Source organism: Wyeomyia smithii, chromosome 1, assembly GCF_029784165.1.
Source record: "Wyeomyia smithii strain HCP4-BCI-WySm-NY-G18 chromosome 1, ASM2978416v1, whole genome shotgun sequence".
NCBI lineage: Eukaryota > Metazoa > Arthropoda > Insecta > Diptera > Culicidae > Wyeomyia > Wyeomyia smithii.
In genome coordinates, this window is record NC_073694.1 from 1,847,270 (window position 1) to 1,874,271 (window position 27,002).

Sequence of the window (27,002 nt, forward strand, 5' to 3'; positions counted from 1 at the left end):
TCCTGGAAGTGTGCCAAAATAATCCCCATACGTAAACCAGGCAAAGAACCTACCGTACCATCAAGCTATCGCCCGATAAGCTTACTATCTACCATGAGTAAAATTTTTGAGAGATTGCTTCTGAATAGGCTACTCCAACACATAAACAATAATAGGATTATCCCAAAAGAACAGTTTGGATTCACGAAAGGGCACTCGACGTCACAACAACTACTTCGTGTTACGAATTATATTAAGCGTAACAAATCTGTTGCTAAATCGACCGTGATGGCACTTCTGGACATAGAGAAGGCGTTTGACAACGTCTGGCACGAAGGCATAATTTATAAGTTATACAGGTATAACTTCCCTATATATCTAATAAAAATCATTCAGAGTTACCTGAAAGAAAGAAAATTCAGAGTCAACCTCGGTGACGTCAACTCGCAAAGTTTCATCATCCCTGCAGGAGTACCACAGGGCAGCATCATCGGTCCAGTATTATACAATATATACACCGCAGACATACCGCAACCACCTGAAAATTGCCATCTTTCCCTCTACGCGGATGATACGTGTATTATGGCAAAGGGAAGAAATACCAAAGCCACCAAAAGGAGACTCCAAGATTACATCAACACCATTGCTGACTACATGAAAACCTGGAAAGTTAAAATCAACAATAGTAAAACGCAAGTGATTCTGTTTCCGTACAACAAATCTACAAGACTCCAACCGCCAAACAACTGCAAAATAACCATCGAAGGAAAACAAACTGACTGGACACAGGAAGTCACGTATTTAGGGCTCACCCTGGATTCAAAACTTATATTTAGAAGTCACACGGAAAAAACTAAAGTGAAATGTCAATCTGTTACACAAAAACTATTCCCTCTAATAGGCAGAAATTCTAAACTTTCAATCACAAATAAGGAAGCCATTTACAAACAAATTATCTTGCCTATACTTTTATATGCCTCTCCCATTTGGGACTGCTGCGCTGCATCACACAAACAAAAATTGCAAATTATACAAAACAAACCCCTTAGAATGATTTACAATTTGTCAAAATACACAAACAACAGAACAATACATCAAATAGCTGAAATGAAAACAATTAACGAACAGTTACCAATAAGAAAACAAAAGTTCAAAGAAAACTGTCTCGCGTCTGAATATGACACAATTAATAACCTGTATCGAACTCGGTAAATTGTAGTTTAGCATATATTAAGATTAAGACAGAGTGTATATTAAACTAAATGTGCTGAGCACTTAAAATGTAAAGAAGGAATAACAAACGAAGGAAACAAAAACATAAAAATATTAAACAAAGATGAAAACTTAGGTGTATCAATTAAAATGTACAAAGAACAGAAATTGTTAAAATAATAAGAAAAAAAATATTGTTAAATCGAAAAAAAATCGAAAACGGTCATCATTAGAGTGTGAGCCTCCGTTGAGCGAGCCCGTATTTGTTTTTTCGGTAGTAGTGAAGAGTGTAATTGAAGAGTGTGAAATTGAAAACATGGGGAGCAGTAAGAGGAAGTAGAAGAGTATCGGCCCCAACGACGCTAAAGAAAGCCCTCTCGAAAAAAAGGGCAAACGAAGCAGCTATGCATCCTTTCAACCGGCGGATTCAATTACTGATGGTATGGATGATACCAACCAAAGCCAGAATCGATACGATATCCTAGCTGATGTGGAAGATGACGGTTCGGTCACCAGTTCAGTGACAGATGCATTCACCAACAAAAACGACCCTGGCGAAGGCTCGTCGGGTATTCGTCGCCTAATCATCAAATCAAGCAAAAGCTACCACCGTTGGTGGTAAACTCGGTCCCTCTAGAAAAACTCAAGAGGGCAGTACAAGCCATCGGAAACAGTGCCCAGTTCCAGCTCACAAGGATGGGAATAAAAATCATCACGTCATCCCGGGAGGAATACAACAAAACCAAAACGTACCTGACTAGGTCCAACGCTAACTTCTACACGCACGACGTCGCTTCCGATAAACCGTTTAAAGCGGTGATTAGGGGACTACCAGACATGGACCCAAAGGAAATTGAAGAGGAACTTCGTGAAAATTATAAACTACGCCCGATAACGGTCTTTCCCATGAACCGTAGGAACCAGGACAAATTGTACCGAGATTGCCTGTATTTGGTCCACTTTGCTAAAGGCAGTGCAACTCTCGGCGCCTTGCAAGCCGTTCGTGTCATCAACCAAATTGTTGTACAATGGGAAGCTGCCTCAACTTTGGCCACGGTACCCGCAACTGTTATCTACAACCGAAGTGCAACTTCTGTCCTTGCAGCATTTATCCAATGAGTGCCCGACCGATGGAAATGGTGCCCACAAGTGTGCAAACTGCGGTGCCGCCCACAAGGCAACAGACCAGAGTTGTACAAAACGTGAAGAATACCGCAAAATCCGGATGGAAGCCACCAAGAAAAACCAGCCGAACCAGCAAAAGAGGAAGAAGCAAGAAATTTTAGACCTGGATCAGTTCCCCGAATTGCCTCCACCACGTCAGAGAACGGTGCCAAACCTCGAACCCTTACCGCTTCCCAACCAGCAGTGGAAAAGGAGTGCATCGCAAGCTGCGTTGCCACCCGGGTTTAGAACACAGCAGATCAACCCGGTTCAACTAGCTCCTGACACATTGCAATCAGATTCGATAAACGTTCCCCATCCTACGGAAGGCTTTACACAAGCGGTCACTCAACTGGCAACCCTCGTTCATGCAGCTTAACATTCACCATCCAAATGCTTAATTGGAATGCTCGCTCTCTGGCGGCCAAAAAAGTGGAGTTCATTGATTTTCTACAAAACAACCTAATAGACGTCGCATTTCTTTCGGAAACGCACCTCAAGCCTAGTGTGAGTTTCAGTCTGCCAAACCATGCCATCTACAGGCTCGACCGTGTTGGGACTGCAAAAGGTGGTGTAGCCATCATCATCCGTAAGGGATTCGAATTCAGAACGCTGCCTAATCTTCAACTATCTGTCATCGAAGCTGTCGGAGTTGAGCTGATATCTCCCGAGGGGCCTATCATCATCATCGCCGTTTATTGCCCTGGTCAGTGCAAAACCTCGGACGGAAGTGCAACACGATTCAAGAATGACATCCAAAAACTAACTCGACGAAGAGGAAAGTTTATCATCGCCGGCGATCTCAACGCCCGGCATTCGACGTGGGGCAACTCTAGGAACAACAGAAATGGCGCAGTACTTGCTGACGACCTTCAGGCAGGTCACTATGTGATCCTCAACCCAGACACACCAACCTTCTACTCGGCGACGGGGACTGGCTCTATCCTCGACATCGTCCTCACCAACATTGTGGATGGCTGTTCCAAGCCGTGCGCGATAACTGACCTTTCGTCGGACCACCTACCGGTGACATTCAACCTCGCCAAAGCTGTTAATCAACGTCAACTCTCTCGGAAACGCAATTACCATCGTGCAAACCGGCCCCGGCTGCTGCGTTTCATCGAGAACCGAACTGATGACAACATCCCACTGACAACGGAGAACGACATCGATAGTGTGCTACAAGAACTCTTCCACAGCATTGAAGAGGCAGTAAACCGTTTCATCCCGACTACACCGATAACATGTAAGTTTACATCACTTGATGAAAAAAAAAAAAAAGAATCATATCCCTTCGTAACTGTGTTAGACGCCACTTTCAAAGAACAAGAAACATCACTAGGAAAATACTATTTAAAAAGTTGACAAAAATTATCGCTTCGAGAGTAGAAAAATTAAAAAATAGGAAATTCGATACAGAATTGAAAAACCTGCCAAACTATTCTAGGCCCTTCTGGCGACTCACTAAAGTTTTAAAAAGTAAACCTAAACCAGTGCCCCCTCTCAGAGTGCTAGATAAAGTCCACCTAACTTCCATCGAAAAGGCTAACGCCATCGCCTTACAGTTCAAAGCTGCTCATCAGCTGGGTAAGAATATCGTCAGTCCGATGGAAGAGCTAGTCGTACAAAGTGTAACTGAAATAGCAGCAGTTCCGATCGAACTTCCTGTAGAGCAAAGAGTCACAGAGCTCGAGTTCGACCAAGTCATCAGAGGTATCCGTAACATGAAGGCTCCCGGTTTTGACGGCCACTCCAACATCGTACTAAAGAACCTTGGACCTAGAGCTCGTAATCTCCTGGTAAAAGTGTTCAATCGCTGTCTGGAACTAGGATATTTCCCTTCCGCCTGGAAGTTGTCTAAAGTAGTCCCCATTCTGAAGCCCGGAAAGGACCCGACCAATCCCTCCTCATATCGGCCAATCAGTCTGCTCTCCTCGACAAGCAAGCTATTCGAAAGAATAATGTACACCAGGCTTCTCAAATATACAGAGGAAAACAACATATTCCTGAAGGAACAATTTGGATTCCGCCGTGGCCATTCTACGGTTCACCAGCTGCAAAGGGTTACCAACTTAATCAAACAGGCCAAGAGGGTATCCAAATCCACAGTAATAGCCCTAATGGATATAGAAAAGGCATTCGACAATGTTTGGCATGAGGGCCTTACAAACAAACTGAAACGCTTCAACTTCCCAGTGTACTTGGTCAAAATCATCTCTAACAATCTCCAAAGCAGGACTTCACAGGTGGCAATAGCCGGATCGCTGTCGGAACCCTATGCTATATCTGCTGGTGTACCCCAGGGCATCATTCTGGGCCCCATCTTGTACAATCTGTACACATCCGATATTCCACCGTTGCCAGGTGGAGGTACGCTATCGCTGTTTGCAGACGATTCGGCGATTACCTATAAAGGAAGGAACATCCAATCTCTAATGTCCAAGCTCCAAATTGGGATAAATGCTTACTTAGAATACCTCGACAAATGGAAAATTCGAGTCAACGCAGCCAAGACGCAAACTATCGTGTTCCAGCACCGCAACAGCGAACGCCTGAGACCGAACACAAATATCAAGGTTCAGGAAAGCGAAATAAGTTGGTCCACAGAAGTTCGATACCTGGGTTTAGTGATGGACAAAAAACTGATCTTCCGATCCCTAGTGGAAGACAGGGCGAACAAAGCAATTACGCTACTAAAAAGATTATCCCCAATCATTGCTCGCAAGGCTAAGACATCAAGAACCAACAAGCTAGCAGTCTTCAAGCAAATCGTATCACCAATGCTGGAATACGGGTCACCGGTATGGAAGGAGTGTGCCAAGTCCCACATAGATAAACTACAGGTCATCCAAAATCGATTTCTCAAAATGATATTAAACCTACCAAGGAGTACGAGAACAACCGAAGTCCATCGACTGGCTTGTTTTGAACCACTGATGCACAGAATAGAACGTTTCGAGGAACGCCATAAAACAAAAACTCTAGCCTCTGAATGGCCAGAAGTTAGAAATATCTATTCCTAAAATTTTCTTGTAAATAATGTACATAGTAGGTTAAGTTTAGTAGTTAGAAAAATTTAAAATGAACGGAACGTAAAAGTTCAAAAACAAATAACCTCAAAGGGAAATAGCAGCAAAAACTTTATCGAAAAAAGAAGTAGTAGCCTAAAGTTTGAAAAGCCGAATGACGTAGCTGATCACTTAATATGTAAAGCGATTGTAAAACAAAAAACCTCTGAATAAATTTGAATTGACGGCAAAAAAAACGAAGACGGTCATAATAGTTCTAGACAGAGGCAACAGCAACAGCGGATTCCAGCAACGATAGCAGCTGGGCCAGCTGATGCAGGAACAGTGGATACCAATGGCAGCGTATAGCGGCCACAACTGTGCATGGCTATGGACAGCGCACTATGCGGATCTCAGCATCGATAGCGGCTGATGCAGTGAGGCACTTTAGTGAAATGCAGTCTCTGTGCGATAGTAGGCACTAGTAAATGCATTCAATGAAAAGTTGACTCATTTTGACAACACGTGAGCCGTCTAGTTTTGAGTGTTATATCAGCATTTCACTGTTTACTTAATCACAACGAATACTTTGTTCGCACTGTCAGTGATAACGCAAAGATGTAATCGGCATCTTATCCGATACTAAATTGAACAACAAATTGTCCTTTTCAGTATGAAATAAAAACCTGATGATTAAAGCGTTTATGTTTTCTCTTGAGTTAATTTACATTTTAAAATTTGTAAAAGTTATAAATTTTACTTTATTTCCGTGTCTTAGAACGTACTGAATTATCTTTTCCTTCAGTCATGAGCACGGCATCCGAAAAAATTTCATCTCAAAATTTAAAAATTGTCAAGCCCCAACCATGACAAGCAACTTACTATATTATTGAAAATGGTCAATCCTTGTTGAAGCGCAAAATTCGATTGATCTGATTAGTCGACGTTCATTAACTAGAAACAATGACTCACACGCATGCAGCCGGGTTATCTCTCTTGTAAAAGTATTCTACTTCAACCTTGCGGTCGTGGCTTTGCACACAACCCTCCTGTTATTTTTTCACCATTACCTTATTTGATATTTGTCGAAACTGTTCTGGTCAATTGGAAGTTCTGCATCATCTGCCAGCTCATCCCTTAGCAGCGCAATTCCGGTGACATTCGCAACGGCCGGATCGGTTACGAGTAAAATCAACCTGTCCGTTCGGTACAGTAATGATCCATTTAAACTTATCATACGATTTTTATTACCAACACCAAGACCGTCACTAATTGGGGCATCATTGTTAGCAGTAAGTGGAACAACATCTTGGCCCGTGGTGCTGTTGGTACTGTTGGCCACCGACAGTTGATTTATCATTGCATCCGTAGAATCCAGCAGGATGTTTGTCGCGTTGAGCGCCACTTGCGAGTTCAGCAGAATTGATTCATTCACGTACATCACCCGGTTTAGTATACCGCACAAGCGACTGTAGACACTCTCTTTTTCATAACCAATTACGGTGTCGTTAGTACTGTTTTCATTGAATAATGTCGACTTAATGTTTTCAATCGCTTTCGAGAGATAAAATACGTCAGCGGACTCAAGCTTCGGGGTGCCGATGGAATCCAACGTTTCGATAATCTCGTTGAGAACTTTTGGCACTGGTTCACTGCTTGGGTTAGCGTAAAAGTTGTATAATTTTACCGTTCCAGCAGAAACAGTGGTTGCGCAGTTTAACCCATCGTCAGTCAGCTGCTCCCAGTGGCCACCGTAAATTCGGTCTCCGATACATTTTCTCGCTAAGGGTAATCCGGTGGATTCCAACAGGCATAAGTTTTGCGACGCTACGGTCTGCCCGATCCGGGCTAGTGGCCAACTGAATCTCGCGTCTTGGCTGTCGGGGAAGCAAAATTCTGTACTGTTAATGCCCCGGAATTCGTACCGATCGTTGCTCGCTTCCTTGAAAAGTCGGTGCAGCTGGTCCAAGGTTGTTTTTTGTGCTGCAAATAGAATTCAGAATAGGGGTTTTGTATAGTGAAATCTGACTGATAGAGTTTTAAATTGATTTGCATTTCATAAGTTATTGAATTATTATCAGAAGTGGATAAACACTTTGCTTAACGATTTTGTATGTCAATTAGCTTCACCACTTCCGGTGCCTGACTGGATTTCCACAATACAGGTACGAGGCGCTTTCTCTTTGTCGGTGCTTTTGATCAATTATCATCCTAGGGTGGGTTACTACTAAATGCACTTTGCGATAGTACTTATAACTCACAAGTTCTACTATATCACCCGAATTTGCTATCCAAAACATCACGCAAGCGAAAAACTTCGACGTTTGATCCGGTAGAGTCATGGCCTGTTTTGATCAATTGTCACAAGCGTTGCTTTCATAAAATGGAATAAGTATTTATAATTTGATTTCTTTTTCTTCATAACATTAACCTAGAAAATTTTGAAAAAAATAATGTTCAAATTGTAAAGAATCCAATTATGTTTCAGTCTCACCGCGATGGGATGTTTATATATCTTTTTGATAGTGACCTTACTATCAATTGGTTCAGTGCTGTCGTGGAGAGAGGTGAGTATTATGTTCTACGACAACGAAAAGCACTCAACAAAACATACTTTTTACCTTTCGGCTTACAGCACCGAATCCGGCGTAGTATCGATTTATCAGTCACCAATCCACTGGATACGAAATTACCGTCCGATTTGGTGCCTACAAATTACACCCTCCTCTTGGAGGTGAATGCGGAGGATCTGTCGTTTCACGGTAATGTCAATATCACGATGACATGCGCCAAAAGAACCAATCAGATTAACCTCCATGCGCACCACGATTTGCAAGTTGATGAAGTAAACCTGGAAGTTTTCCAACATACTCAGAGCGGCAAGAGCATGCCTGTGAAAATTCGACGCATCGATAGAGTCCCAAAGAAACCTTTACTTGTGATCTACCTACAAGATGACCTTTCAGTCGGCAGTCTGTACGAAGTTCGGCTTCTGTTTAAGGGGGAGATTTGGGAAAATACCGAAGGCCTCTTCCAGGGAAAATACAAGCAAACGAGTGGCGATCAGCTGCAGGATCTCTCCTACTTCGCAACTTACTTCCGGCCAAATCACGCGAGACGTGTTTTCCCCTGCTTTGACGAACCAGCGTATAAGGTTCCTTTCAAGGTCACCATCATCAGACCAAAACAGTATCACACGCTGTTCAACACGGAACTTGAAAGCACGGAACTCTATACCAACGACAAAGTAGCCGATCATTTCAAAATCACGCCTCCGATTTCGACCTTCACGCTAGGATTTGTAGTATCGCAACTCGAAGAGCTGCCAGTTTCAGGGGATAATGCCCCCAACCAAGTGCCGCTAAGAATATGGTCCCGAAGGGACACACAGGAAAATTTGAAGGATGTGAGAGCGAAAATTACGTTGGTTATGAATCATCTCACCAACTTCTGGAATGCTTCCTACCCTCTGGAGAAGCTGGATATTATTGCGCTGCCGAATTTTGGCTCCGTCAAGCCGGCCGACAATTGGGGGCTTATTTTGTTCAAGTAAGTTACTATGGTTTTGTCTTTTGATTAGATTGATTTAATTGCTGTATTTTTACCAAAGGGAAAATGAATTGCAACAAGGATATTATGCTATTACACAGGAGCTGGTGTACCAGTGGCTGGGATCATGGATCACTCCCGTAAGTTTCACAGAACTTTATCCGTTTCATTTCTTTACTTTTTTGTTTTGTTTCAGAATTGGTGGAGTGACGCTCATGTTAACAAGGCAATTGCCGGCTTCCTCTCGGCATCAACCGCAATCGAGCTCGACGGCGGGGTTGAATTTGACGGCAAATGGCCTATGACCATCCTTTACTCAATTTACTACGAGTTTAGTAAACGCTATCCCCACTCGCGGATCACCGCGATGAAACAGGAAACCACTTGCAGTAAAACGGAACTCGTCCTTCGGATGTTGAACTTCACCCTTGGCGAAGATACCTTCCGCCGGGGCATGCAAAACATGATAAAGCATCGCGAGTTTAAGACCTTTGTTACGGACGATGTTTGGGAGTCACTCACGAAGCAATCCCATCTGGATAACAGACTGTGCGAATCGGCAACCATAAACGAAGTTGCCGAGTCTTGGATCGAGAAGGATCGCATACCGGTGGTGAAGGTAATCCGGCACTACGGCAAGCAAACGGCTACCGTCACCCAGAGGGTATACCTCCGGGAGCGTCCCCATGACGTTCCGGAGCAGGATAAAATGCTTTGGTGGATTCCGCTGGTTGTGGCGAGGCAGGATAAGTTGGACTTTAGCAACACGAGTGCTACGAAGTGGATGAAAAAAGTTAAAGAAGTCACGCTGGAGAATCTACCGAATGCGAATCATTTTATCATAGTCAATCCAGAGGAAATTGGTCCATTCCCGGTGAATTATGATGAGCATAATTGGAATCTGCTAGCGGATTACCTATTAACTCAGGACGGTCGCTCTAAAATCCCAACCTACACACGGTAACCCTGTTTTCATCTTCTTTGATTTTAATAATAGTATTGAAGAATTATTTTCTTACAGAGCAAAACTCCTCCACGATGCCTGGAACCTGGCCTACGCCGGTGATTTGAGCTTTGCAACGGCCTTCAACATGACACTGTTCATGCAGTACGAACGGAACCATCTGGTGTGGAACCCGGTATTCACCCTGATCGATCACATCGGACGGCACATCGATATGTCGGCAGCCCACAAAAAGTTCGAAATCTACGTTCGAACCCTGCTGACTCCATTGTACGAAGAACTAGTCCAGGATCAACAGGAGGAGGGGGACAATTGGAAGTCCAACCTGCGTTCGCTCGCTAAATCCTTCCTCTGTAAGGCCGGTTACAAACCATGCATTGAGGAAGCGCAACGAGTCTATAAAAATTGGATGGAAAGTGCGGAACCAGATATGGGCAATCCGTTAGTTTCTCCTCTCATCCACTTTTTTAATTGGATTATAATACGAGCATTTTTTTCAGTGTGGCAAACCAATACATTTGTCCAGTCTTCAAATGGGGCACCCAGGAGGAGTGGGAATTCGGACTTCAGCGCGTCGTTAACTTCCCCGAAATGAGAATGAAAAGTGAGCGAACATATCTGTTGAAAACGCTTGCCGGATGTCCCATCCAAGCGTCGAAAATCAACCGACTACTGAACATTACCCTACTGGAGAACAATGGCAACTTTACGGACAATGACATCAGTTTGATTTTCAAAATGTTATCCGGAGGTTCGAACGGGTACATGGCTCTGTTTAAATTCCTCCAGCAGAACTGGAATGCCATTAAACTTCGGTTGGTTGCCATTGAGTTTGAATTAAAAATTTGACTTATCAGTTAACTTTCAGATTCAAAGACCAGGAAGGAATGTGGGATAATTTGGTGAATTCGGCTACCGGATCGTTTACCACCCAGGAGGGGTACGACATGGTGTCCCAGCTGTACGTCCAAAGGCAAGGCGAGTTTGGAACGGCGGAGCATATAATCGAGAAATCGCTGAAAAACATCAAGGAGGAAACCAAGTGGAGCGATGAAAATTTACCCGTTATTGAGAAATGGTTGGACCGCTTCCTGAACCAGCACAAGTTGGGCAGTGAAAAATTTATCGGTTAACTCCGTGAGCTTGCTCGTTTTTTTCCGAAGCGGTTTTCATAACTACTGATACGTTATCGTATGGATACTCTAAACTGTATTGCAACGAAACACGTTGAAATACATTTTTTACATGTTTAATAATAGTTGTTTTAATTGAACTCGAATTGCGCCCCAGTTCATATTTTTTGAGAAACCCTAGTATTTCATGCGGCCAGCCTACTATGCAAGCTTAACAGTTGTGACTACTGACTAGCTGTAATTTTCTGCATCATCGTGAGGTTTTTCGTCAGTTTATATACCTATGTTGTTTTGATTGTGATAAGCATTACTGTATTATTGACGTTCTTCCTTAGACGGGGCGTTTTATATCTGTTTACCCTATTAACGACCAAAGTCTTGTTAAGGCTTAACCAACGCTCATTGGTCTGTCAATGTGTGAGTAAAATGATGATACTTGCAGGAAATCTTTAACAGTCGAAAAATTACCTTACGAAACAGCTTTAAAATGTATCACTGTTAGCATAACCTGTGCCCGCATAAATTAGATCACAATTCAGAACTAGAAACTTACTAATTAGGCATTTTAGATTGATTTTTATTTTTGCTTCTTCTTATCATTCTTCACCGGCGAGTTCGTTTTCAGCCGTTTTCGGGTCAAAACACTAGTTAAAACATTAGTAGAAATATATCACTACATAAACTCACTGGTTCTGTCTTCACTGCTTCAAAAAGCCAAAACAAACTATGCTTTTTTACTCAGAATTATTAATGCAAAATCACGAGCTGCCTCACTAATAGCAACTAACGAAAACAATGGAAACAGCGAAATAAAACTTCTATTCGAAGGATAGCATTGCGTAGGTATTAGTGAGTAGTCATCGTCATTATTGATTATTTTTATAACTGTTGCTAAACTGATACTGGACAGAAAACTTTAACATTTACTGCCATTTTGGTAAATCAGTTACATTTTGATTCGAATCAGTCGTTAAAATTTTCTTTTGAACTCATGTATTCATGTTTATTAATTATGAATATAACCTAACAATTCATCATTACGGGGAATGAAAAATTATTTTCAACTAAATTCTTCAATTTCCTAAAAACTGCATATTCGGCAGCACTGTCGCCTAATGCCAATTGCCAATGTAAACAAATGCGTTGCGCAGACGCTGGCAGTTTATGTTTTGCGAGAAGTGAAAAGTTATGTGATGCCGCCGCTATCGAAAAAGAAAAGAGCAGCTCGTTTGCGATTGTGCAAACGGTATACCAAGATCAATCCGATCAATCAGAGTAAGTATTTATGAACATTATTTCTCAATAATTACAACGAAAACTTTTCCTTTACAGATGAAACCAGTGATATGTTTCCGGCATCGCTACTATCCAGCGAATCTTGCAGTGTGTCTCTCGAGGAGGGCGCACCGGACCTTCTCTCGTCGGATATACTCACAGGTGATCCAATGGTATCACTCTGCGCGGAAGTGTTATCGAAAATAAGCATAACACAGGAGTGTATAATGGATCCACCAACCGAAAACAGGAGAGGAATGGCCAATGTGGATCGACTAACAACTCCATTTATCTCTTATGTGGATTGATCATAAGCGAACCGATTCAGTTTCTAAACAGACAAAAAAGTAATAATTTTGTTTGCTCTGTAAACAAATGTCGAAGTGTTACACACACTATAGCATGGTTGATGATAATTACGTCACACATACATTGACATAGCAAAACCGTTGGCTCGTCCTTAAAGCCTGTATCAGACTAACCGTTGTAGCGGTTGACCGCTACCGTTCCGTTCTTTTTCGACCAATCAGAGCACAGCGGTCGACCGTCGCTTGTTGTTGATGCAAAAAATAGAATCTTTTCTATTTATGCCGCCGACCGTTCCCAACGGTTGCCGGCTGCTGTCATTGACATGGCGAAGGCAAACGAATCTCTTCACACCTACACAAGATCACATACAGAGACATGACAAATGAAAATGTGTGCTTCTCTTTTTGGCACACACGACAGCCAGTCAAAACATTGATAGCACCGGCAACGCTGGTTGGCGATGTCAATTTTCGACCAACGCACACTGGCAAAAATGAATCCAAATTTCCACTAATTGTATGTAAAATGTAAAATTGGTCAACAAATTGATTGGCGATGGTTTCATTTTGGACAGGACACGGGAAATGGTCTTTGTCGCCTCTTTTCTTTCTCGATAGAACCAGATTGGCGATGTGAGTTCGTCACTATACATTCCATTCAAGGTACCAACAGTTCCGAATTTCCAAAATTCAACATACCTGCAGTTGTACTTAGTTATGATAGCACAATGCCACCCTCCAGAAATGTTTATACGCACATTCCAACAGCATTCAAAGAACTGACGAATCAAAAGCTGACTGAGTTACGCAGTGCCGGTATCATTGAAAAAGTGACAACGGATATGGACAGGAGATTTTGTTCTTCACTATTGGTAATCCCAAAAGGAAAATCGGATATTCGGCTTGTCGTTGATTTACGCGGACCAAATAAATGCATTCATAGAACGCCATTTAAAATGCCAACATTTGAGTCAATTCTAATGGAATTGCATGGTGCAACGTTTGTTTCCACAATTGATTTAACCAATGCGTTCTTCCACGTCGTGCTCGATGAAAATTCAAGACACCTCACAAATTTTTTCGCTGGAGATTCGCTTTACCGTTGTTGTCGTTTACCTTTTGGATTAACAAATGCTCCCGACATTTTCCAAGAGGCTATGCAAACTGTTATACTTGCAGGGTGCAAAGGTTGTGTGAACTACTTGGACGACATTTTAGTATATGGACGCTCGAAAGAAGAGCATGATCACAATCTTCAAATTGTTATGGAAAAACTGCAAGAGCATAACGTGAAAATTAACCATGGAAAATGCAAATTTTCACAGCAACAAACAAAATTTCATGGATTCACATTGTCGTCTAAGGGATGGCAAATTGATGAAGAAAAAATCGGTGCAATCAAAAATTTTCGGAAACCCACGACACAAGCAGAAGCAAAAAGTTTCCTAGGTTTAATAACCTTCATTGAAAAATTTATTCCTCAACGCGCTGATAAAACACGCCAATTGCGTGAACTGGCCAACTCGAAGGAATTCTACTGGAACCAAGATCTCGAAGAGGAGTTTGAATTCTTGAAGAGCAGTGCATGGGATAGTATCAGAACGCTCGGGTATTTCAGTCGCACCGATAAAACGGAATTATTCGTTGATGCATCCCCGCATGGACTAGGAGCCGTCTTGATACAGTACGATACTGATTTTAAGCCACGTATAATTTCATGTGCATCGAAAGTGTTAACCTTGGCTGAGAAGAAATATCCGCAAACTCAAAAAGAGGCTCTAGCAATGGTATGGGGTGTAGAGCGTTTCTCGGTGTATCTCACGAGTATGAAGTTCACAATAAGAACTGACGCTGAATCAAACGAGTTCATTTTTGGGGGACAACATAGAATTGGTAAAAGGGCAATATCACGGGCGGAAGCATGGGCCCTAAGGCTTCAGCCATACGACTTCAACGTTGTCCGAGTTTCAAAGGAAATGAATGTTGCTGATGCGCTGTCTCGCTTAGTAATGCAATCACAGTATACTGAGGAATTTGATGACTCAACTGAAAAACATATGTGTATAACATATTATGGATAACGGCGTAATTGAACTGACATGGAATGATATCGAAGTTGAAACTGAACAAGACGGCGCATCAAGGACACATGGGAGCAGCATCGATGAAAAAAAAATCTAAGGAATTACTTCTGGTGGCCGGGAATGGCGAAACAGGTGGAAACATTTATCAAAGGCTGCGAAACTTGTGTCCGGATGTCGAAGAAAAACCCACACATCCCGTTAACAAGTCGTGAGATGCCGGAAGGGCCATGGGAAATTCTTCAAGTAGATTTCTTTTCATTTAGAGACTATGGCGAGTTTCTTGTAGTGGTAGATACCTACTCGCGATTTTTACATGTAATAGAAATGAAAAACATTGATGCGGACAGTACGAACCAGGCATTGAGCAGAATTTTTGAAGTGTGGGGATACCCACTTGCAATTCATAGCGATAACGGCCCACCTTTCCGAAGTGAAAAGTTTATCAATACTTGGGAGAACAAAGGAGTAAAAATTCACAAATCGATTCCATTAAGTGCGGAGTCGAATGGAGCTGTTGAGCGGCAGAACAAAGGGATAAAAGACGCTTTGACCGCAGCGAAGCTAGACAATATTAACTGGAAAACAGCTCTTGAGAAATACGTTCACATACATAACAAGGTTCGACCTCTCTCGCGCCTTGGTGTCACACCTTTCGAATTACTTGTCGGGTGGAAATTTAGAGGCACCTTCCCGTTTTTGTGGGAGGCACTTCCTTCCGAAACAGTTGATAGAACGGACATCCGCGAGAAAGATGCTTCATCTAAATTACAGAGTAAAAAGTATGCCGATGCAATCAGAGGAGCGAGAGAGTCAGATATCGAAATAGGTGACAAAGTTTTTTTGGCTCAAAGCACAAGGCAAAAAGGTGACCCAACATATTTAAAGGATCGCTTCACTGTTGTTGCCAGAGAAGGAGCAAAGGTCGTTGTCCAAAATTCTAGAGGTGTAAGATATTCTAGAAACGTTCAGGAAATAAAAAAAGTTCCAGTAATGCTCAATGGTGAAGACGAACGTGATACTATTGAGCTTGAGGAGCCTTCTGAGGAAATTCAACGGCATGAAGAGGAAACTGCGCATTTGCCAAACGCGGGAAGCCTGCTGAGTAGGCCTAGACGATCAACAAAACGGCCTTCACGTTTTAATGAAATGGTTCTGTATCACATATATGATTAAAGAGTAGAGAAGTGAGGTATTGTAGAGTAGAAATGTTATGGGTACACGAATAAAACAAAAAAAAATGATTCAAGCAAATCGGTGTCATTCTTTAAAGAGTTGAGAAACGCAAAACGGCTGTCCACCAATAGGAATAAAGCACCATCATTTAGATTTTCCCCTCTCCAGGGGCTGTGTAGGGGAAACGATTTCATTCGCATCGGCTTCTATAAAAGAACGCGCGTTACCTGTGCGAGTCGATTCGTAAATTGGATGCAGTACAGTACACATCGCGGAAGCAACATATAGCGGAGAATTTCCTGCAGCAGTCAACAGTTAGCAACTGGAAGCTAACACTCACCTGAGCACAAGCCCTTCGTAGGCAACTGGTCCTTCACAGGCAAGCATCAAGCCCACGAGAGCCTACTAGCCCTTCGTAGGCAACTGGTTTCTCACAGGCAAGCACCAAGCTCACGACAATCTACTAGCCCTTCGTAGGCAATCAATGATTTCGTGGGCAAGCTTCAGCAGTATCATCATCGTCAAATAATAATTGCGTTGCAGGATGATGCCTGTTCACGACAATGACGGACACCAAAATTTCACATCCCGAAATTTCATGAGCCAGAGTTCTGCAAGCGATCACAAGCAAGGCCAAATATTCAGAGCAAACGACCGAAGCTCTTCACAAGGAAATTTATGAAATGCAAGAAAACCATTTGAACTACAAACCTAAAATATGTGCTGCTGTTTCAGCATACGACATCAGTCACATTCTAAAGTTCCTTTTTTTTTTGCAGTATCAAATATTTCAGCTTCTATCATTTTATGTTTGAGCTATTACTATTACAGTTAAACCTGTTTTTGTGCGAGGGATAGAAACCGCACAAAAAATCATTTGAAACGTCACAATAAAACAATGTTTCTGCAACATTATGAAAAAATCACTTTTTTATGTGGTGGATAGGGACCACATAAAAAAATCAAACTCGAAACTTGATGACTCTGATTCTGAATATCTATGAGAACATATTTTAAAACATCTAATTGATTAACGTAACTTTTTTGAACATAATAATTTTTCCAACCGCTGTACTTCGTAGGCTAACAATACAGGGTTTTTCTTACGTAAAACTGGCTCAAATAGCAAATTGCTGACGCAATGCTCATGTAATGCGTTGAAATTCATTGCAAGGATCGAAAAAAATCGTATCGGATGTGGTCCTTTTTCATATACCGCACAAAAAAAATCGCACAAAAACAGTCGCACAAATAAAAAAACCGCATACAAAAAGTCGCACAAAATAAATTTCGCACAAAAACAGGTTTAACTGCAATGGTTTTTAAATGTAATGAAGGATAAAACTGATCTAGTTGGGTAAATAATGTTTTTAATTACAAGCTACATATCTGAAAAGGACTTACTATTCACCACATTATAAATAATCATTTTTTAATGTAATAATACTGTTAGTAGTAAGCTATGAATTTGATTTTTTTAATAAACTTCACTTCACTCTAATAGTTGCTACAAACTAGACGTGTTTCTATCAGGTTATGGGCCCAGCAACGCTAGCTCCATAGTGACCTATATTTGCGTAGCAACTGAAGTAACAAGAGCGAAATTTTTTTTCTTATTCGCTGTGAGAAGTTGAAGAATCTCAAGATAATTTTCAAAAATGTCGCTAAATGGAATTGAAGATGATGTTGGTAATAACAGAAATGCTAATCGAGGACAGGACAGAGGAAGGTCTGGTTCCAGGTTTCCTGCGGCGGGTGGAATTACGTTACCAGCGACGGAACGTCTTCGTGGACGGGAAAATTACACCTCGTGGGCGTTTGCAACCGAGATGCTCCTGATTCGAGAAGGAACTTGGGACGCTGTTACACGGGATGAAGACGATCCGGCGGATGGTAGTTCCCTTCGAGCACTTGCCACCATCTGCCTCAGCATCGAGCCAGTAAACTACAGTCTGGTTCAAAGTGCAGAAACGGCAAAAGTGGCATGGAAGAATTTGAAAAACGCATTCCAGGATGACGGGATGACCAGACGGATTGGTTTGTTGCGAAAACTGACCAGTATCCGGCTGTCTGAATGCAGTTCTGTGGAGGAGTACGTAAGTCAGCTGATGTCGACCAGTCATAAGCTCTCTGAAGTTGGCTTCAAGGTCGACGATACGTGGTTGGCGAGTCTTTTTCTGATGGGCCTACCGGATATGTACGAGCCTATGATTATGGGCCTCGAGGCGTCTGGGATCAAGATTACCGCGGATGCAGTTAAGGCTCAAATCCTCCAGGACGTGAAGATGAGTAGTGTAACAAAGTCCAGCTCCGGTGACGGTGCATTCTACAGTCATCCTAAGACAAAGCAGAAAGAGAAAGCCGCAATAAAGTGCTTCAAATGTAAGCGTTTGGGGCATTTTGCGTCGGAGTGTCAGAAGCGAGAGGCCAATGACAAAAAAGAGAAGAAATCATCAGGCAAGCATGCTGCATTCAGTGCCCGTGAAGCGTCGTCTGGCGCGAACGAGGAATGGATTTTTGACTCGGGGGCAACGTCTCACATGTGCCACAACAAGGCCATTTTGAATTGTGCCAAAGAGGTGGTGCAGCATATCAACGTAGCGAACAATGCGGAATCTTTGGTTGTTGCAAGTCGATGTGTTTGCTGCGGGGTAAATACCCAATTTCCTTTTCAGCTAGGCATATTGCACTGCGATTGTCGCAGTTTATTTGAACAGGTTGATGAACTCCGAATATTTCGCTCCGGAATCCTCGCCACCACAACGCTTCTTGTGCTGCAGCAGACATTGCCATATATTCTGCTTCAGTCGTAGAGAGCGCAACGGTTGGTTGTTTGCGACAGCTCCACGACACCGATCCACCAGCAAACTGGAATACATAACCAGTGATCGATCGTCTTGATTCGGGGTCGTTGCCCCAATCCGCATCGCTGAACCCTTCGAACTCTCTGTCATTTTGCTTCACGTAAACCAGTTTCATCAGCTTCGTTCCTTTCAGATAACGCAAGATTCTCTTTGCTGCCGTCCAGTGCGCTTCCCCCGGATTACTGCTGGAGCTACTCACGGAGTTTACAGCATAAGCGATGTCGGGACGAGTGCACTGTGCCAGGAACTGCAGGCCACCCACTAATTCACGGAACGGAACCAATGCCATACGCTGCTTCTCACATTCGTCCTTCGGGCTCATTTCCTTCGACAATCGTTGATTGCCGTCCACGGGCGTCGCCACTGGGTTGCAGTCAATCATTTTAAAACGTTTGAGTAGTTCATCAATGTAACGCTGTTGATCCAGCATTACTGCATCTTCAGCACGTGTGATCCGCATGCCCAAAATTTGTTCCGCTTCCCCAAGATCCTTCATGTGAAACTTCGCCATCAATTGTCTTTCCACGAATTCTACCCATCTCGGCTGGTTGGAGAACACCAGAAAATCGTCAACGTAAACAGCAACAATAATAATGCCATCATCACCGACTTTGTAGTACACGCACGGATCGAAACTCGAGCGTTTCAAGCCAATCCGCTGCAATTTCGCATCAAGCTTGGCATTCCAGACCCGACTGGCCTGCTTTAGACCGTAAAGCGCCTTTCGTAAACGACAAACCTTTTTGGAATCCTTTTTGTCCACAAAACCTTCGGGTTGTTCCATATAAATTTCCTCGTCTGTCAAGTTGCCCTGAAGAAAAGCCGTCACTGCATCCATTTGGTAGATGCTAAGGTTCATTCGTGCAGCTAGGGCCAGCAGATAGCGAATACTGGCATATCTGACGACTGGAGAATACGTCTCATTGTAGTCGACACCCTATATCTGAGAGAAGCCCTTAATTACAAGCCGAGCTTTATAGCGCTGCACCGATCCGTCGGCATTTGTCTTCAACTTGTAAACCCATTTGCATTTCAGCGCCTTTCGTCCCGGAGGAAGTTTAGTTAGCTCCCAGGTTTTGTTGCTCTTCAAGGACTCGAACTCTTCTACCATCGCTTTCTGCCACGACTGTCCGTCGCCGCAGCCTATTGCCTCTTTAAATGACTGGGGTTCGTCGATTTCCTGTGGGCACGGAATGTTTTGAGGAAGAATACTGCAAGTCATCTCATAATCGGTATACTTGCCTGGAAGTGTGCGCTCCCTGCCACTGCGCCTGACCACATTGTGTGGATCCTCTTTTTGCGGAGGGAGCGCTGGTGCTCGAGAAGACATCGTTACCACAGTATCGTTTGCGCTGCCATAGTCGGTTTCACATTCGGTATCACCATACGTGCTGTCGAGATCCGACTCGTCGTCGGTTTCGTGGTTGTTACTGTTTGGTGTATCGGACGGAGGATTAATCACTTTTTGATCGACTGGACCACAGCTCTCTAACTGTAACCAATCCTCAACCAACTCGGCTGATTCGTTCAGAATCGGTGTTTCTGCTACCTCACTCAGGAAAACGACATCTCGGCTTACAATAACCTTCTTGGTCCTTGGAACATAAACTCGAAATCCTTTCGCTTGAACCGCATATCCGACAAAAATCCCTGATTCGGCTTTTTACATCCCATTTCTGCCTTTTGACTTTAGGCACATGACACATTACCTTTGCGCCAAATACTCGCAGCTCAGAAAGATCTGGTTGCTTGCCACCGAATGCTTCTTCTGGAGTCACAGTTAACCCCTTCGTCGGAGATCGGTTGATCAAAAACCGCAACAGCTTCCGCCCAAAAAGCTTTGTCCATCTTAGCATCGAATAGCAGGCATCGCGCTTTTTCAACCACGGTTCGATTCATTCGCTCAACGAGACCGTTTTGCTCCGGGTTGTAAGGAACCGTCATTTCGTGATGAATTCCTGAACTTCGCAAAAACCGTTCCATTTCTTGGTTCACGTATTCTAAGCCGTTGTCCGTCCGTAGTCGCTTGATATGTTTTTTCGGTTTGATTCTCAGCATAAGCTTTGCTTCTTTGACTTGAGGAAGTATACAAACACCTTCCTACTAGCATCGTCGATGAACGTCAAAAAATATCTGCTTCCGCCTATCGATACGTTCTCCATCGGCCCACATAAATCCGAATGCACTAATTCAAGGATTTCACTTGCTCTAGTGCCCTTATTCTTAAATGGCTGACGATTCTGCTTCCCTTGTAGACATACAGTACACGTAGGAATGACTGCATCCCGGAATCGAATGCCACTAGCCATTTCACGTAGCTGCTTTAGGCTCTGTTGGTGCAGATGACCCATTCGCCGGTGCCAAAGAACCATGTCGTCTGCTTCCTTCGCCGCACACGAAACTTGCTGATTGGCCAAGCACAACTCGTAGAGGCCACCTTCCTCCCTGCCAACAGCGACTAGTTCGTTGAATTTCGATCGAACTTCACAAATTCACCCCGCAGCAAACACATCGACTTGCGACACCATTTTGTAAGGGAACAGGTCGAGTTAAAAACTATTAAGCTGCTGCACGTAGAATCGAAGCAACAGAAGGCTGATGTTCTGACAAAACCGATTACTGGACAAAAGTTTCTGGATGCCATGAAAGCTTTAGGAGTTACTAAAATTCATGCTTAAGGGGGAATGTTAGTAGTAAGCTATGAATTTGATTTTGAATACTTCTCTCAGGAAGTTCGGCTACATAGGGATGTGAAATGAAAATCTAAAACCGAAAAAAGTGAAAAATATGTCCAATTTCAAATGCAAATAAATCGGTTAATATTCGATGGATTTCCTTCGTTCTTGTAGCAATAGATTGGAAAATCTTTTAAGATTCTTCCCAAAAGAAGTTAATTGTAATTCTATTATTCACACTATTGTACTATTGAAAATAGTCAAGCCTTGTCAAAACGAAAAATTCGACCTCTGATTGGTCGTTATATGATTGCTTCCCAAGCACAGTCGACAGAATCATATACCTTGCAATTGAAAACATGCTATTTGGCTTATATAAGAGCCTGTTTCAGCCGAAGCCGCTCATAATAGCTCTAGACAGTGACAACAGCAGTCGTCCTTCCTTAGCAGCAGTACTAGCCCTGTGGTTGATCACCACGTCTCAGGAGCAGCGCAGTTCTTCTCTGCGTGTGTCGTCAGACTGCCATTATTCCCCCCGTGTTGAGGCAGCATGAAGATTGCCGTCAGGAAATCCAATTTTGAAAATCAGAACGCCTTTTTCAAGGCAAATAAACAAGTCATTGAAAGTTAATAATTTTTGACAACGCATGCAAGCGATCTGTGTTGGATACTAGCAATTTAAATCTGTCGCGCCCGTCTAATTCACACAATGCATGTTGTCCGTGCATCTTAGTTCCCCCACTGTTAGGGCAGCTCAAAGGTTGCGATCAGCAACCGATTTTGAACCGCAAAATGCCGTTTTCAAGGCAAATAAACAAGTAATTGAAGGTTAATAATTTTCTGGCATCAACACAAGCAGACATTCTGTGCGGGGTGCAATCAAATTCTGTTGTAGTTGTCTAATTTTCTACTTTATTTAGTAAACCCCCACTGTAGGGGACAGCGCAAAGGCTGCAATCAGCATAACCGACTTTGAATAACAAACTGCCCTGTTAGAACGCATTCACAAAAGCAGGTAGTTCGACTATGCGGAGCTAATATGAAGTCGATTCAATCAATCAGCATGAACAGAATTTCGTCGTCTCCCAGCTGCCAAGTTGCAACATGATGCAACACGCAACAGCGAGCAAACGAAATCGCTTGATGTTACAAACCGCAATAAGATACGGGTTAAAACCGTTGCGTGTGTGAGAGCACCATCGGTGTTTATTCGCTGGATACACTATCTACTGTCTACTGAACGCAATAATCTGCTTACATGCGACACGGGGACGGGAACATTTTCTTCAACCAAGCTGCACAACACGACACAAAACATGTTATTTTGTTGCTTCAATGAGAGTGCTATCGGTCCGGCTCGACAGAATGTTCACAAGAAATCATTTTTGTGCATCCGTGCTACGAAACTGAGGAAAAACTTTAGAAACTGAAAAAAGAGGTGGAGCTTATCAAATGATCGCTCTGAACCAGAATGAAGTCACACATATTTTTCAAGCTATACCATTCCACCACGTACGTAAAATAATTCATTCCTTTTTTCATCCCTATATAAGAGCCTGTTTTAGCGAGCAAACGAAATCGCTTGACGTTACAAGCCGCAATACGATTAGGGGTGAAATAGTTGCGTGTGTGAGAGCACCATCGGTGTTTATTCGCTGGAAACAAAAATCAAATGCGAATTACGGAATAATTTGTCTAAAGAACACTAGAAAATGGTAAAACTGAACAGAAAGGCGTGGCCTATTTCGTAGCACCCTTCGGCTATAAAAGAGTGTTTCTGGGAAAACTAGCTACATTCATCAGTCGAATGGTGAGAAGTAGCAGCAGATATCAGCACTCAGCAGTAACAGAGGATAGCAGCGGGTTGCGCCTGTGGCTGCCTTCAAATTAAACAAATCACTTGCCCTGTGGTTGGTCACCACGTCTCAGGCCTCTGCCAGGCTAAACACCAACGCGAGCGATCGGGCGAAATTTTTGCCGTACATCAGCCGGCACTTCCTCTAATGGAAAAGTTGGATAATTTTGTTCAGAAGAATTTTACTGTCGGTAATAGTACAGAGATGCGATTGCATTATATCCGATATGGAATTGAACAATTGTTTTTTGAGGACAAATAAAACACTTAATTTGAAGAGTTAATAGCTTTGGATACCAGTATGGCAACAGCCTCAGCGATAGTAAAGCCGGTACTTCCCTGAGGCCGATGTTATAAGGAGTAAATGGAAGCGGCACGGCAAAACAGTTCGGTTGTGCTTAGACGCGCGTCATTTTTTGTTGTTGATATTATTCCCCACATGAAACGACGTGCTTTCGTACGATAGCGGCGGTATTAGCGGTAGATGCATTTGCCAGCACTTACTCCAGTAAAGCCGTGTCTAATTTTTGGCCGTGCGCATTAGGTCTCTGCCATGCTAAACGCGAAAAGCAGCGCGAACCGATTCGCCCGGCCGTAGGTTAATGTACAGCCGTGAGTAGAGCTGTGTAAAAGTATTCTACTTCAACCTTGCGGTCGTGGCTTTGCACACAACCCTCCTGTGATTTTTTTAATAAACTTCACTTCACTCTAATAGTTGCTACAAACTAGACGTGTTTCTATCAAATACAAATACTTGCTTACTTTGATGATGAAAAATCTTCAAATCGTTTTATCACCATGGCAATTGCTACGCACACTAAATAACATTTATGCGCATCGAAAGACTTGGTTTTCAATATTGAGCCGTAAAAGATGAAGAATAATCATTACTAAATGAAGTGTTTTTGATCTCATTTTAAGCTGGATTAACGTAGAAAGAATGTTTTTACACGAAAATTTCAGTAATTTTAAGCGGAAAAAAATGTTGTATTCTGATTTTGGATACCTTGTTCCTAGATTTTTTTAAAAATCAGAATGTGTAATTTTGTTAAATATGAAATGAAAAATCGAGGAAAAAAACAAATTTTCACCGATGAAATATTTTCGGGTAGACATATTTTGAAACTAGAGGGCTGAAACTATGACCCTACGGAGAAACATTTTAGGTACATTGACTTTGTATAATAACCTTCTTTAAACATAGCGTAAACATGTTGATGGGACGAAACTCTTCGGCTTTAATCGTGCCAGCAACCTTTTGAATCGGAACAACCAACGATTCTTTCCACACCAAAGGCACGTGCCCTGTTTGCAACGATTCATTAATGAGGTCCAGCAAAGTGTGACCAATGACATTAAGCAATCTTGAATAACTCTAGCATTTACATTATCTACTCCAGCCGTTTTACCTAATGAAAAACAAATTTTTTTCAGTTCATCTAACGCGATTGGGTGAAAACCATCAAATGTGTTAGCCTATGCTTAGCTCAGGGGTAATGAGAAAGTAGGCGAGGTGGGGATGCGATCTACGCCTCAAGCGGCTTTTATGCCCACCACGTTACTCGTATTTCGACGAACGGGAACCTAGGGAAAGTGAACCACCGAACGAAGAGCGACCCAGGTGAAAAGCGTTGCCTGATATTAACGTGCAAACCCCTACTGGCTCAAAAGCTCCTGCTTAGAACACCCTTTCGTTCGACCAGTAGCGAAAAGGGGTAAAACTACTGTATGAATTCGGAACGCCGGACTATTTGGCAGGTGTAAATTAGTATGAATCTCAAAGCTGATGGTTGTACACTAATTCTACATTATATTCATCTTGCTATCGAACAATGTTTATCTTAACCTAAGTTTACTTGCGCTTGTGTAACCATAGTAGCTTTTTCCCCAAATTCAGCGGTTCGACCTCGCTGTACATCTGCGGCTGCCTGTGTTCCCACGGCTTAGGCTCGGCTTCAATGATTGCTGGGTCTCCCTGCCGACCAGCACGGGTTCAATCACACCGCACGGCGAGGATGTATGTCCTAGCTTACACTGCGGGCGGGTATAGCTTTGACCACCACAGAAGGGCATTCTGGCCACTGATGCTGATGCTCTCTGTCCTGATGTCTGTGAAGTAGAAGTTCTGGTGTAACCAGAGCAGAACATAAAAAGGCCCTCCGCGGACCTGTTCGGGGGCAATTAGCTATCATTTCACGGTTTCTTATAGCTATGGTACACAAGCGTTCTATTAACTTTCAACAAATAATTGTAATTTTTACCTTTTTTTGTTTTACAATAAGTTTTTCTTTATCCTTTTAAATCACGGTTTTCCGCTCTTTTCTTCTCTTCGTTTTTTTGTTTTGTTTTTACTACACTATAATAACTTTAAATAGGATTAACAATTAGACATAGGAAACAATTTGTCTTACACAATAAGGTTTTACAGACAGTGACTAACATCTTTTGTTTGACACAAATAACTTTTAGATCTTTTTGTTTTTCACACAATTACTTTTTAGATAATAACTGTTCCTTTTGTCTGCTTTCTTCTTAATTATACTGATTTACACCTTTTATATATTTCTAATTGTAAAAATGACTTCGCGCGTAACGACTTCGCTTACTGTTCAGCGTTAAAAGGAGTCTTCCCCGCTTTGGCTGAGCCTTATAAACCCTTTCGAATTCCCCTAATCTTGACATATCTATATCTTGGCAACACTTTATAGGTCGTTAAGTTTTGATGATACAAAACCCTTGTGGCAAAACATGCCTCGGTGCATCTGATCGTGAACCGGTATGAGCGACCCCTCCGTCCCAGATGCAAAAGCACCAGACGTGGAGGGATATCACACATACAGAACGAGGTAATCGTGGTCGTATAAAAAAGCTTGCCTTCGTGAGTGACCCCTCCGTCCCAGACGCAAAGCGACAGACTTGGAGGGATATCACTCACTCAGTGGGCTCTATCTACAGAGTCGTAATAAGGGGGTCTGAGCAACTTTAACTATTTGTAAGTTTGACAAAGTCAACACATTATCCTTGAAACCAACGGTTACAAATGTACAACTACTATTAATCGGCTGTTTTATTTCGTCGGGCTCCTCGACCAATTCAATGGATTGATTGATCAATGAAACACTATTGACAAAATAATCATTAAATCTAGATGCAATAACTTGTTCTGAATTTTCTAATGTGCCTTCAAAAGTTATGGACCGCGGTTTACAATTACTAGGTTTTAACAAAGATTTTAAAATTTTCCATAACTCTTTGCTGTTATTTTGATGTTGAACAATCTTTCTCTGGATATATTCACAACGCTTCTTTTTAATCGCTTGTGAATATTTGTTACGCTCGAACGTGTACTCAATCCAATGATTCTGATTGTTTGATCTACAAAACTGTTTGTACAGTTTATTTCTCTTGCGCTTAAGACGCAAAAGATCCAAACTATACCAGCTGTTCGAGTTTTTCAGCGAAACAAATTTATGTTCAACTAATTGATTCGTACACGTCTTCAAAATGTTAGTAAGAACAGCTGCAGATTCATCTAAACTACCGGTCGCGATTGGAAAACCCAAGCTTCTCTCAACAAGGTTCGAAACAGCCTGTTTCGAATATTTTCTCCAGCATTTCAATTTTATTGAACCATTATTATTATTCAAGTTTTCTAGAACATTAATTACTAATGTCTCATGATCGGGAATTTTCATATCAGAATTCGTAACTGAACGAATCGAATCAAAATTGCAATAAACATGATCAATCAAAGTTCCA

The 27,002-nt window shown here is 42.4% G+C and overlaps 2 protein-coding genes across 3 annotated transcripts in view; one reads left to right on the forward strand and one right to left on the reverse strand.

The window, feature by feature from the left end:
- The window catches only part of LOC129717935 (aminopeptidase N), a 31,961-nt gene extending 20,829 nt beyond the window's left edge, over nucleotides 1-11,132 (forward strand). The window contains exons 2-8 of the mRNA XM_055668229.1: nucleotides 7,852-7,930; nucleotides 7,999-8,912; nucleotides 8,974-9,052; nucleotides 9,109-9,872; nucleotides 9,934-10,317; nucleotides 10,377-10,691; nucleotides 10,745-11,132. Of these exons, the coding sequence (XP_055524204.1) occupies nucleotides 7,862-7,930; nucleotides 7,999-8,912; nucleotides 8,974-9,052; nucleotides 9,109-9,872; nucleotides 9,934-10,317; nucleotides 10,377-10,691; nucleotides 10,745-11,009 (2,790 nt within the window). The 5' untranslated portion in view covers nucleotides 7,852-7,861 and the 3' untranslated portion in view covers nucleotides 11,010-11,132. The remainder of the gene's footprint in view (nucleotides 1-7,851; nucleotides 7,931-7,998; nucleotides 8,913-8,973; nucleotides 9,053-9,108; nucleotides 9,873-9,933; nucleotides 10,318-10,376; nucleotides 10,692-10,744) is intronic.
- LOC129717919 (uncharacterized) overlaps nucleotides 1-27,002 on the reverse strand; it is a 56,354-nt gene that overhangs the window by 22,457 nt on the left and 6,895 nt on the right. For both annotated transcript variants that reach the window (XM_055668209.1, XM_055668217.1), the window contains exon 2: nucleotides 6,434-7,346. In XM_055668209.1, coding sequence (XP_055524184.1) covers nucleotides 6,434-7,346 — 913 coding nt within the window. The remainder of the gene's footprint in view (nucleotides 1-6,433; nucleotides 7,347-27,002) is intronic.